We start from the raw sequence: 13,765 nt of genomic DNA, 5'->3' as shown, positions 1-13,765 counted from the left end.
AAAAATATCAGGAAAGACTGGGTGGCCATACAAACAGTCTAGCTACAGACTTAACTTTAAAGCGATCAGGCAGTCTAATTTTCACAAATTGGATTTCTCCTACTCCTCTTACCTTTCTTCTGATTAATTTCGTAGCGGGTCCCAAGACACATTTAGCTTGTCCCTCAGGCATCGTCCCTCAGAGATCATATCAAAGGGTTTTCGAGGTTGGTTACCACTGTTGATCCAGGTGACACAGGAGTTGCAATGGTGGGAATGTGTGGTGGGCCATTTGCCCGTTGTAAGTCTAATCTTCACACGCCTCAAAAGGGACAGTCTACAAGATACTTCTGTAGAGAATAGATAAGATTGTGCTCACTGGATGCACATCTTTGCTGAAGACAATACTCCAGATGACAATCGCACATCACACTAGACTATAGTTTGAATTATTATGCAAGCGTCGCTGCTTGCCCCGCACCGCCCCCGCGCGTAAAGGCGAGGGGTGCAAAGGAGGGCCGCAAAGCTGAACATCTTCGAATCGACAGGGACGAGAGCAGGAGGTGCGATGAGGAGGGCTTCTTTCTGGCGGAGAGGAGGAAGAAGAGGAAACTCACCGTCCGCAACCACCGCGGCACCGCACCTTATGTGCCCGAGCTGCGCCTGCGCAGCGAGGTGCCCGCGACGCCGCTCTAAGTGTCGCGCCTGCACTGGTCCATATCGATCGAAGACGTCGTAAACTACATCCGCGAGAAGACCACCTACACCTTCAGGGTGGAGCGTTCGCACTCTCGCCACAAAGTGAATTTCAGTTCCTTTGTGGTGAGAGTGCCGACTCAAGTTTTATCCATCTTCGAGGTGGAGTAGTTCTGGCCGGCCGGTGTAGTTTACCGGAGGTCCCGGGGAGGCTCCCGAACGAAGCGCGCATCGCGTCGCCGAAAGAGACTTTACGTGATAAAGTGTAGTGTGATTGTGTGTGTGAATGTGTAAATAATATTAATATATACTTATTAGGATAAAATTGTTCGGCGTGCATCCGTTGTCTGATTGCCATAACACATTAGCATGGGATTAGACAACGTGATATACGCTACCTAGCTTTTATACTTATATTATTGTATGCTTAATAAAGAATTTGAATACTAGCGAAGACAGCTTTGTTGTTGTTGACAGGCATGCGTATTAGCAGGGCGCGGGGGCCCGGGCGAGGAAGTGCGAGAACGTCGTCTCACTAACACATCAATAATTAATTCTTGTAGCCACGCACTACATAGCAAAAATATGGGACGGTTTTGACCAAACTTCCCTCTAGTTTGGTGTGCCGCGTTATCGTAGCGTTATGGACGTGGGCGTTCACGTTAAAACGTCTTCAGGCATTTTACTTCTCTGTGTTATCGTTTTACCGCAGACATCCACGATAATATTTTCATCACGTCCAGAATTTTAAAAGCGATCTGCGGTGCGTAAAATTAAAAGAGCATTTAATGTACTCAACATTTTATCTTGGAAGTCGTCGTCCACGATAACGTGTCCAGCATTATAAAAGCGCACATTCGCAGATCAAAACAACCACGGCAATGTAGATTTTTAGCTTAGCTTAGTAATTGTATTTGTCAGTAGCGTATAAAGCACTTTACCCGATAGCGTTGCTGTTTTTATGACGTCATAATTTTACTTCATTAGCAAGTTGCATTCTAGCATTTGATTCCAAAATTATCATTTTCGTGATCATAAAAACGACTTACCAACGGTGCTCTAGTAAAATGAACCTTCTGGGACGCCAAATAAGAGCGTATAGCGCACATCTCGCGGAAGGCGGGGCCCCACCGCGTGTACAGTCGCGGAATGTACTGGTTTGTGACTGTGAAGCGGTTGGTATCGCTGAGCACACACGGCGGCTTGAAGTCCGGTGGTGGCACAACCTTGCAGATCCCGAATTGGGACGCGATCGGCATCACCTTCTCAAAGTAGCTTATTGGGTCCTGAAATATAGAAAATGTTATATAATATGGTATAATTATCTTTTTTTATTATTTTTTTTATTTTAATAATTTGTGTACACAAAAATGTTTACAGTGAAAGTCTTAAAACTAGAAATACATTTCAGTACAAAGGTACTACTTATTCCGATTGGAATCTCTTCCAGTAGACCTGTTACAGGAAATTTAGAAAACAGGTAACAAAAATCAGTGCACACAACAATTGAGTCTATATAAAAATAACAATTATTATAAATACCTACGCAAATTAACAGAAAAGTATATGATAACAAATTATATAAAAATAAAATATAAATATATAAATGTAATACTAATCTATAATAAAAGACACAAATATTTTAAAATTTACAAATACACAAATATATATATATATATATATATATATATATATATATTATACATATATTCAAATACATAATTATAATATATATTATTATTTATAGTTTGATTGAGGTGACATTGTTAGGTGAAGCTTAAATAGTGCTCATGCAGTCTTCTCTTAAAAAGTGCAAGAGTTTTACATTCACGTATTTGACTTGGCAAGGAATTCCAAAGTTTTGCAGCATAAATAGTGAAGGAGTATGCAAAGAAGTCAGTACGATGAGGAGGGATAACTAAAAGGGTGCGTCTAAAGGATCGACAGGACGGATTTTGTAAGTTGGGAAAGGAGAAGCTCTCTTTCAGATAGGAAGGGGATGTAGGACTAAATAAAATATTAAATAGGAAACACAGTATACGATAATTTCTACGCAAGCGAAATAGGGAGCCACTGCAATTGCTTTCTAAATTCGGACACGTGATCATACTTCTTAAGGCCAAAAATGAAACGTATCAAAAGATTTTGCAGTCGCTCTAACTTGTTTAAAATATCTTCATTCGCGTCTAAATAACAAACATCTGCATAATCGATAATGGGTTGGATAGAATTAAAGACACTACTAAAATCGAGAAGTACAAGGGCGGTACGGTTTTCTAACAGGAAATTAGTGAGCTGCTGGTGAGCGATGTTCTCCAAAACTTTAGATAGGAACGGTAGTATAGAAATGGGAAAAATATAAAAAATAAAAAATGGGAAACGAAAGGAAGATAGTGAATTGGGATTGGGAACTTTTGGTAGAGGAATGACATTCGCTTTTTTCCAATCCCGAGGAAAACAGCCAAAGAATAGAGAAAAATTAAGGATGTGAGTCAAAATAGGAAGTAAGGAGGGGAGAATCATCTTAATCATCTTGGAAGTCACCATGTCACAGCCAGCTGCTTCTGAAGAGATTGATTGAACTGCAAGTCGGACCTTCTCTTCAGCGCAAGGGGTAAAAGTAAATGACGGACAAGTGATGGGTAGGTTGGATAGGGATTTTAAGGTATTAAGCTTTAAGGTATTATTTAAACAGATTGGAGGTTGGGAAAAGTGTTTGTTGAGGGCATTTAAATCATAATTATTTAAGTCAGAAACAGGAGACTTGCCAACTGATTTGAGAAATTTCCATGTATCTGCTGTGTTACGGTTCTGTAAGGAGGAGTAAAAGTAACGCCGTTTGGCATCACGACAAGTGTGATTGCAGCGATTACGCAACAACTTAAACTTGACATGATTTATTTCATTAGGACAAAGCTTAAATTTCCTCTTGGCCTTATCACGTTCCGCCATAAGCTCCCTAATAGAATCTGTAAGCCATGGTGCCGGGTTATATTTTACTTTAATTCTTCTTATAGGGGCATGTCGATCGTAAAGGTTTAATAAAATATTATTAAAATTAGCAATTTTGTCGTCCATGTTCATACTATTGAGTACGGATGTCCAGTCTAGATTTTTGGCATCTTTCTCAAATGCTTGAACATCAATATTATTATAGCTGTGCGAAAGGATATTTTGGGATTTACGTTTAGGGGTCTAATTTTGTAGGACAGGAAAACAAGGTCATTGTAGGAAAAGGGGGGGGGGCAGCTGTCCATAAGTGGCTACATTATTGGGAGATGATACGATCATGAGATCTAATAGTGAGGGGGTGCAATTAGGAGAATTATGTGTAGGATCAGAGGGAAGGACATGAAGGTTATAGGAATTTAAAAGCGACAGCAACTTACGTGAACGATAGTTATCCTTAAGAAGGCAGGTGTTAAAATCTCCCATAATTACAACGTGTTGATAACTTAGACGAAAACTAGTAAGTAGATTGTCAAGAGAGTCAAAATAGTCGATACCGGAATTAGGACTATATTTTAATTTACTGTAAACATATTATATGTTTTTTTTTTTTTTGTAATGTTTTCTTATTTTGTGTTTCTATTTAAATGTCTTAAAATAAGACTTGTTTTCTTAGATACCTAATCTTACGACTAGGCACTAGACAAACCAATACTTTGAAGTGATTGTCAAGTATTTCTCGCAATACTTTTAGAGTGATGTAATTAGAGGATTTCTTTGGAAGCCAGGGAAAGGGATAGTATGGTATAATTTTGACAAGTTATGTAATATAATATTAATAATATTAATAACATAATATTAATAATATAATATTAATAATACTCACGGTAAACTCTGCTTCTGTGGGATAGAATACGGGCGCGTCTACCAATTTTGCCCGATCTACCCCTTTTGGAAAATTACAATCCGTTTTCTTCTTTTTGCTTTCAGATGTTGAGGCGTCTTGTGATATATTTCTTTTAACGGAATAACTGCGCTTAATTATACGGGCTGGTTTATGTTCATTCTTTGCTTCAGCTATTTTAGAAAGTGGTATGTCATTTTCGTTTTTCTTTGACACATTTGTTTGTTTACTAGGTTTTTCTGCTTTTATTTGTTTGAGAGTCTTTTCTGTATTTGCCGGTTTTGTAGTCGAAGTGTCTGATTTTGTTTGTTCTGTATTTGCCTGTTTTCCTGTGGGCTTCTCTACGTTAGCTTGCTTACGTACTGCTTTCTCGCTGTTATTTACTTTCTCCATGTTGCTCTGCTTAGTTTTTTCTCCGTTTATCGTTTTCTCTACGTTTGATGTTTTGCAAGTTGTTATTTTTGCAAGTGAGACTTTTGCTTTATCGGTATTTGTTTTCTTGGTCGTTTTGTCTACCTCCACGTTTTTCTTTTTTTCTTTTTCACTGGGCGCATTATTTTCACTTTTTTCTGAGTTTTTTTGTTTGCTATTATGCTGTGCGTCTACTGGATCGGTAGAATTTTCTGTGTGTGTTTTCTCTTTATATAGCTGAAGCAACTTGTCTAGCAAAGTCTCATTATTTGCGAGAGTGACGTCGCCAGAGTTCGTTAAATTCGTTTTTGAGATGAGCCGCGCGCTCATTAAAGAGTCTTTGCGGTTAGGAATTTTGCACCACGATACCTCTACTATTTTGTCCGATCCGGGTAAAAGGTCCATGAAGAAAGCTTGTTTGTCCTCGCTTTTAGAAGTTCTAGACTTGTCTAGTCGGGTAATAGCAGTGCCGTGAACGCGTGGGCTGGGTATGTTGGTGTAGGCAGATACTGTCGTGTCCATGCTGGGGTCGACATCCAGACCGTTGCTTCTAGTGGTTTTGCGCGTATCTCGGACTAGCTTCGATAATTCCACGACCTTCTTTATAATTTCGCAGCGCGTGCAATTATTGCAATTGCCGTCGATATCATCCTGAGAAGCGTTCATCACGTCTTTGAGATATATAAATTTTACAGAGGAGCAAACATTATTTGGTGGGGAAGTAGTTTTTGTAGTGCTGCCTCTTGTTACTGGACTTTTTTCAATTTTCTTTTTCTTCTGCAGAAGGACAGGAACTTTATAGTCTTTGCTTTTAGTAATATCTTTTGTACTCTCTGAGATCCATCTTTCTATTCCATTAGTTCCATAATATAACCCGCTGTTAGATTCTGAAAACATTCAGAATATTTAAATAAGATACTAATGAAAACTATGATTTTTTTTTAATAATTAGTAAAAACAATTTAATAATTAGAAATAAAATATATTATGTAACCACAATAATTTATTTACACAGTAATACTTTACCTGCAGTAACATCATCATTTTCTTCCTTTGTAGATTGTCTTAGTGGTTCAGGAGTTGGTGTTGGTTCTAAAACATTATTGTATTAATTTCGTTTTTTTTAATCATATTATGTGCTTCATTCAATAAAGTTAATAGTTATATAATGTATAAATTATAATGTATAATATGGAAAAGCTTACCTGAGTCATTAGACTTCCGTCTAACACTTTTTCTTCTATTCAATGTGACTAATGGTACTGGCTTCTTCTTTTCTAAAACATTTGAAACTTTATTGAATACAACGTTTTAATTTGTGTTAGGGTACCATTCACCAAGTGCCTATTACCAAGATTATATGAAATTTTTGAGAAAAAGGTACCCCTGAACCACGGAGCTCATACAAAGAGGAGCTGGCCTAAGCAACTGTGCACTGTGATTTTCAACTAGGTCCTGACGTCATCATTGTGGGCGGGGCTTAAGTCACCGTAATGTTTGCTGAGTGGCTAAAGATAAGATGTGTGAAGTCTAGCGTTATCATGGTGAAAAACCACACCCCTTCTGTTGATTAACTCCGGCCGCTTTCTCTCAACTTCTTGCTTTAATCTCATCAGTTGTTCGCAGTACAGTTCAGAATCGATGGTCCTGCCTGGCGGTAACAGCTCATAATGAATAATGCCCTTCCAATCCCACCACACACACAGCATCATCTTGTTGCGAGTTAACCCGGGTTTCGCCACAGTCTGTGAAGCCTGACCGGCCATTGAGATCTTTTTCGCACGTTCTTGTCGTACGTGATCCACTTTTCATCAGCAGTTATCAGCTTCTTCAAAAATGGTTCGGTTTCATTACGTGGTAATAAAGAATCACAAATGAGTACACGGTTCATTAGGTTTCTTTCAGTGAGCTTATGAGGCACCCAAATATCGTAACTACTAATATCTTGCTCCACTTTCTCAAAAATGGCATCCGTTTTGTCCATAACAGGGCGACCAGAGCGACGTGCATCTTTGATATCAAAATTTCCGGATTGAAAACGCTTATACCAAATTTGCACTACTCTCACAGATACTGGATTAACATTCATAAACATCCAACATTCATAATCAATTAACATCACAAATTTTTTTCGCGGCTTTTTGTAATAAAATTTTAAAATGTATCGAATTTCTTCATTAGAATCACTCATTTTATCAATAAGAAAAATAACAATAACAAGACGTGCAGGGACGTGCCATAACGTGACGTGACGTTACGTGTCGTGTCGTGTCGTGACTTTACGTGACGTCACGTGACTTCAAGCCAAATCCAGCCGGGTTTCAGCCGGTTGAATCCGGTCACTTTTGTTAAATGAAATTTAACTTTGTAGTGATGCAGAAATAAACGGAATATAACAACTCGCTAAATAAAGATTTTTCATAAGGACTTATTTGTCTTTCTCCCATTTGACTGTTGAAGTCGCCTAATAATTTAGGAATGTTGTTTTATTGGTCGCTTCTAACGTTGCCTGTAATTGTTCATAGAATAAATCTTTTTCTTCTTCGTCGGCTTCTGTTGGAGCATATATTTGTATAATTGTATCTTATACCTAACGTACTGAATGGATGTTGGTTCGAAACCTGGTAAGTGTATATTCAGTTCAGCTATTCTGTCTGATATTCCTTTAAACTTTAAAGCCAATTATGTGTTCTTATAGCATTTTTTAATCAAGAAACCCACTCCGTACATTCCGTATATTTTTCCTATGTTATAGAAGATGTATTTTTCATATTTTTCTATCTGCTCTCCTACTCTTCTAACCTCACTTAACCCTATTACATCCCAGTTAATTTTTTCAAAGGCATGATCCAACTCCATTAGTGCTTCGTCTATTCTGAGTGTTGTTGTATTGAGTGTTGCTATGTTTATAAATTCTAATCGTTTTTCGTTTTTCTTTAATATTAATCTTGAGTTAAGGGGCTGATGATCTAGTACTCCCCACGTACCACGGGGACCGGCCGGGTTCTGAATCAGTCCTATTCTTTCGTATGAATCTGCTGGTGGTTGGGATGGAGACCTTTTCCTCTTTTTATTCTCCCTTACTTTAATTATTATCATATCGTATCTTATAAATGCCCTGTTTCCTCTTTCAATCTCTTCCTTTACTTTTCCCTTCGGCTCCTTCCTAGTTTTTAGAACTTCTTTTGAAAAGTCTTCTGTAGCGTATATGTTTGTAGGGAAGTTTTTGCATTTTCTTAGTATTTCTATTTTTCTCCAAGCTAGAGTTAATCTTATTAATATTGGTCTCTGTTTTCCGCTGATTAATTTCCTAATAATAATAAATAGACTTCGCTAACCTCCCATTTATCAAATTCGTTTATGTTTTCATCTATCCTTGCATCATTTAGTGTACCTATAACTATATTCATGAGATCAGTCTTATTTTCATTTTCTTTTTCTCCTATCCCATACAGTATGATGTTATTCTTTTTAATTTCTCTTTCAACATGTATTTTTTTTGTTTAATGTTGTTACATCTTTCTTCAGCGTTAAATTTTCTTCTAGTAGGTATAGGTTTTATATTTCTTCGATGGTATTTCCATATGTGTGGTGAGTTTTTCTACTAACATGGTGGTTTAATTGATAAACTCTTTCTTTATTTCATTTATCTTGGTTTCCATAGATTCCGTAATTTTTTGTAGTAATTGTTCCATAATTTCTTTTTCCATTTTCACCAATTTTGGGACTTTTGATTTTTTATTTTGGCCACACTAGTTTTGAGCTGGTATTCTTATCTCTATGGAATCTGTCAGATGGCAGCTGTCACAAGTCGAAAATATGGTTAATTTTTCAAACCACACCTAAACAATGTGGGTGCGATGTTCGTAGTTATAGTTATAATAATGATTGGTTTTAGATGTTTTCTTCCGTATTGCGACGTGTTTTCCACAAATAATGCGTGATTTGTTTGCCACCGGACTTGATTTACTAGTGTTCGCGGTATTCACACTCGAAAAGTCACTTTTACACTGTATTTTTGATTAAAATGCGCAGATAAGCTCACATAGCAGTTCACTTGACAGTGGTCCAGTCAGAGTCTTGAAGAATGAAATATATACTACACTAATATATTTACACAATAATACTTTACCTGCAGTAACAGCATCATTTTCTTTCTTTGTAGATTGTCTTGGTGGTTCAGGAGTTGGTGTTGGTTCTAAAACATTATTGAGTATTAATTTCGTTTTTTTTTAATCCTTTACGTGCTTCATTAAATATAGTTATATTATATTACTAGCGGCCCGCCCCGGCTTCGCACGGGTGGACATTGATTTTAAATAATTTTTTTTCAATCTTTATTTCTTAGTCAATCTTTATGTTAAGCAGAACATAAAAATGGTTTACACTAAACGTAATGAATTAATGAAGCACTATAATATTATCCCATCAATGAAGCGGCACCCGGCTGTCGCATAACTATTATATTATAAATCTATTGTGTCTGCGATTCCCATGATCGAGGTAATAATAATTAATATTTACGTGGACTCTCCGGGCGAGCACACCCGAGCGGCGCGCTCTGACGACGCCCAATTCGCAAGGTGCAGCAGAAATCATAATATTTTAATTTCGCCATAACATTAAAACCAAACGTCCAATTTTAATCATTCAAAGACCAAATATTATCTATATTAACTGTACTTAGTAATGAAATATTTTTTTTTGATAAGAATTAATGCCATTAGTAAAATAAAGGCATTTAAATGTAGTCCAAAAACTTTTTAAGATTTTTTAATAAAAAAATAGTTATTATGCCTCACTCAACATAGGTATAGTGTGTCGCGGACTTTTTTGTAGATATTTAAAAGATCTACAATTACTTAGAACATTTTATGGTTCTATCTTTTATAGTTTAGGCAGCGTACGCGAAAAAAGTAACATTTCTGGTTGATTTTTTACACCTTGCGTCCGAAAATCCCAAATATCTTACGGAACCCTATTTTTTTCCAAAATAAAATTTAGCCTATGTTCAGCAGAATTAATGTAGGAATCCAATGGTAAAAGAATCTTTCAAATCGGTCCAGTAGTTTCGAAGCCTATTCAAGACAAACAAACAATCAAATCTTTCCTCTTTATAATAGTAGTGTAGATGTAATATGTATCACTAAATAGTATAAAACAAAGTCGCTTTTTCTGTCCTCATGTCCCTTTAATCTTTAAAACTACGCAACGGATTTTGATGCGGTTTTCTTTAATAGATAAAAGTGATTAAAGGGGAAGGTTTATAAGTATAATAACAATCATTAAATGGTGGAGAAATACTGTTATTTTTGAGGTAAGAAACCTCAATCTGATGTCATTTTTTCCGCTTACATTAATAAAATACATTAATAAACGCATAATGCATTAATGAACGCAGGCGGAAACCTACGACATTTATCAAAATAATGTACTAAGTATTGTACACAATGAAAAGGTCGGAACGCTACAGAAAACTTCGCGATGGTATATTATGTCTAATTGTCTATATCTTATGGATATCCCACAATAACTTTTTTTGTTATTTACTTTTTACTACAAATAATGGCTAATTTTCGAAGCGATTTTAACCAATACGGCGTTAATCCTTATTCAATTAAATACTTTAAATACATTGTTGATTCAATATAGATCAATATTATGGCCCTTTGTAACAACATATGATTTAAATTAATATTTTCGAAGATATTACAGATACAAAATTGCGGAACGTAGCTTTTGCGGCGGTACGGTATTGATGCTGGCCACGGGTAGTAAACTAGTAATGAATATAAAAATCTAAACTACTGAATCGATTTGAATAATTTTTTCAGTGAGTAAAATAGGCTATATATTTTATTGCCGGGAGAAGCCGGGGCGGGTCGCTAGTAAATTATAATGTGTTGTATGGAAAAGCTTACCTGAGTCATTAGATTTTCGTCTAATACTTTTTCTTCTTGTGGCTAATGGTACTGGCTTCTTCTTTTCTAAAACATTTAAAACTTTATTGAATACAACGTTTTAATTTTAATTTGTTTAAGTGTACCATTCACCAAGTGTCTATTACCAAGATTATATGAACTTTATGAAAAAAAGTACCCCTGAACTAATTTAGGTGCCATATGTCTCTTTCAATTATAAAATAAAAATAAAGTAAGCAAAAATAATTTTGGCAGTTTTTGGTATGGAGATACATTGAGTCCCGTTATCATTATATTATTATTTACTAGCTGTCCCGGCAAGCGTTTCTTTGCCATCTATAGTATTTCACCCGTATTATTTTATTGAAGTGACTAAATTAGTATGTCACCATTGCAACGTCCATCGCTATCCCGTCGCGCAAACAACGGTCGCCGTCAGTCTGGAGTTGTAATAATTTACTATTATTTATTCAACAAATTGCACTTATCAATATAAAAAGTACCCAGTAGCCGAATCTCAGACCCACTGAATCTATAATATAAAAATGAATCGCTGAATGTGTTGCTAAGCGCAAAACTCGAGAACGGTTGGACCGATTTCGCTAATTCTTTTTTTTAAATATTCCTTGAAGTACGAAAATGGTTCTTACGGAGAGAAAAATTCTAAAAAAAAATTTTTAATTTCCTGAAAAAGTCTAAAAACAACACTTTTCTATACTCCCATACGAAAAATTTGTGATAATACTTAAAAGTCAAATATATAAAAATGGATTTTCAATTATGTTAGTAACGCTAATACTCGAAAACGGCTGAACGGGTTGGGCTAATTTTAGTCTTAAAATATTCGTAGAAGTCCAGGGAAGGTTTTAAAGTGACACGAAGTTCACCGGGACAGCTAGTATGCATATAAAATTTGGTTAAAATCAGTAAAGCCGTTTCGGAGGAGTACGTGGCCTAACATTGTGACACGAGAATTTTATATACAAGACTATTATTATTTATTTACGATTATCAAATAACGAGACGTAATTATTTTGTTTCTCATTTTATTTATTATTTTTAAATTAAAATGTACTTAGTTCAAATTTGGTTTTTATTGTTTATTATTTTCCGGTTAGCAATGATTTTTTTGTTCATTTTGCTTTAATAGGATAGCAATATGAAAATACTTTGATTATAATTTTACATTAAAATGCTAGTATAATGTTGGTGATCATTTAAAATTTTGGTGATCGTTTACTACTTTTGGTTTAACAATGATTTATTCGGAGTCATTTTGCATAAATAGGATACCGAGATGTTAAATCTTTGGTTACCATTTTACATTAAATGCTAGTATAATGTTGGTGATCATTTACTATTTTTATTTTTACAATGATTTATTTGGAGTCATTTTGCGTAAATAATAGGATAGCCATATGTTAAATCTTTGGTCATCATTTTACATTAAAATGGTGGTCTGTATTTTGGTGATCGTTTACTATTTTTGTATGTGAAATGTTACTATTTCTGGTGATCAGTTAATTATAAGCCATACTTTACCTCCAATAACAGCATAATCTTCTTCTTTTGTAGATTGTCTTGGTGGTTCAGGAGTTGGTGTTGGTTCTAAAAATGTATTGAGTATTAATGTAGTTTTTTTTTCATTTATGTACTTCACCAGCTGTTGCCCGCGACTTCGTCCGCGTTAGCATAGTAGATCACGTCCCAAGTATTATTTATCGTACAAAATATTCAATGCACAGAATTGACTTTCCTACGATTTTATTATAATATATAGATGTTCCACGCGGCTTCGCTTGCGTAATTTAGGAATTTCACGCGACCGTACATTTTTCCGCAAAAAATAGCATAAAAATGTCCCTTCACGTGGTCTATTCTTCATGTTTGCCAAATAACATAAAAATTGCTGTATGCCAGTAGTTTCCTAAGATAATAAGCAATTTCATATAATTTCCCCCGTTTTTTCCACATTTTCCTCTATTTCTTCGCTCCTATTAGTCTTAGCATGATATACTATAGCCTATAACATTCCTCGATAAATGGGCTATCTAACACTGAAAGAATTTTTCAAATCGGACCAGTAGTTCCTGAGATTAGCGCGTTCAAACAAACAAACAAACAAACTTCCGCTTTATAATATTAGTATAGATTCAATATAGTTATTAGTTATACTATATTATGTATAAATTATTAAATTATAATGTATATGGAAAAGCTTACCTGAGTCATTAGATTTTCGTCTAATACTTTTTCTTCTATTCAATTTGACTAACGGTACTGGCTTCTTCTTTTCTAAAACATTAAAAACTTTATTGAATACAATACAACGTTTTAATATTAATTTGTTTTAGGGTACCATTCACCAAGTGCCCATTACCAAAATTAAGTATATGAAATTTTTTAAAAAAAAGAAGGCCTGAACTAATTTAGGCCTCAAGAGACTCTTTCAATTATATTATTTATTCAGACATATTACATCTTTAACATATTATTTAACTTTTGCTTTAATTTTTATTATCTACATCTGATTGCCTTATGGCAAAGGCCTCCCCTAAACTCTCCCACAATTGTCTATACATAGCCTTCCTGTTCCGTGTTGTACCTGCTATAATTGCTTTTATCACGTCCTCCCATTTTTAGGGTTCCGTAGCCAAATGGCAAAAAACGGAACCCTTATAGATTCGTCATGTCTGTCTGTCTTTCCGTCCGTATGTCACAGCCACTTTTCTCCGAAACTATAAGATCTATACTGTTGAAACTTGGTAAGTACATGTAATGTGCGAACCGAATTAAGATTTTGATACAAAAATAGAAAAAAATATTAAAAATTTTAGGGGTCTCCATAGGTACAACTGAAACAAAAAATATTCTTTTCATCTAACCTAAACGTGTGGGGTATCTT

At 35.4% G+C, this 13,765-nt stretch overlaps 1 protein-coding gene across 9 annotated transcripts in view; it reads right to left on the bottom strand.

The window, feature by feature from the left end:
- Positions 1–13,765, bottom strand: part of LOC121730988 (protein Jumonji) — a 39,776-nt gene that overhangs the window by 12,601 nt on the left and 13,410 nt on the right. For 2 of the 9 annotated variants that reach the window (XM_042120258.1, XM_042120257.1), the window contains 8 exons: positions 13,084–13,155; positions 12,403–12,468; positions 10,861–10,926; positions 9,072–9,137; positions 6,145–6,216; positions 5,966–6,031; positions 4,511–5,826; positions 1,725–1,961 (listed from right to left, as the gene is read on the bottom strand). In XM_042120258.1, coding sequence (XP_041976192.1) covers positions 1,725–1,961; positions 4,511–5,826; positions 5,966–6,031; positions 6,145–6,216; positions 9,072–9,137; positions 10,861–10,926; positions 12,403–12,468; positions 13,084–13,155 — 1,961 coding nt within the window. The remainder of the gene's footprint in view (positions 1–1,724; positions 1,962–4,510; positions 5,827–5,965; positions 6,032–6,144; positions 6,217–9,071; positions 9,138–10,860; positions 10,927–12,402; positions 12,469–13,083; positions 13,156–13,765) is intronic. The other 7 variants (XM_042120260.1, XM_042120265.1, XM_042120256.1 and 4 more) reach the window with 6 other exon arrangements.

Source organism: Aricia agestis, chromosome 10 (assembly GCF_905147365.1).
Source record: "Aricia agestis chromosome 10, ilAriAges1.1, whole genome shotgun sequence".
Taxonomy (NCBI): Eukaryota; Metazoa; Arthropoda; class Insecta; order Lepidoptera; family Lycaenidae; genus Aricia; species Aricia agestis.
Note: the sequence above shows the minus strand (reverse complement) of the source record. Positions and strands in the feature narration are given on the sequence as shown.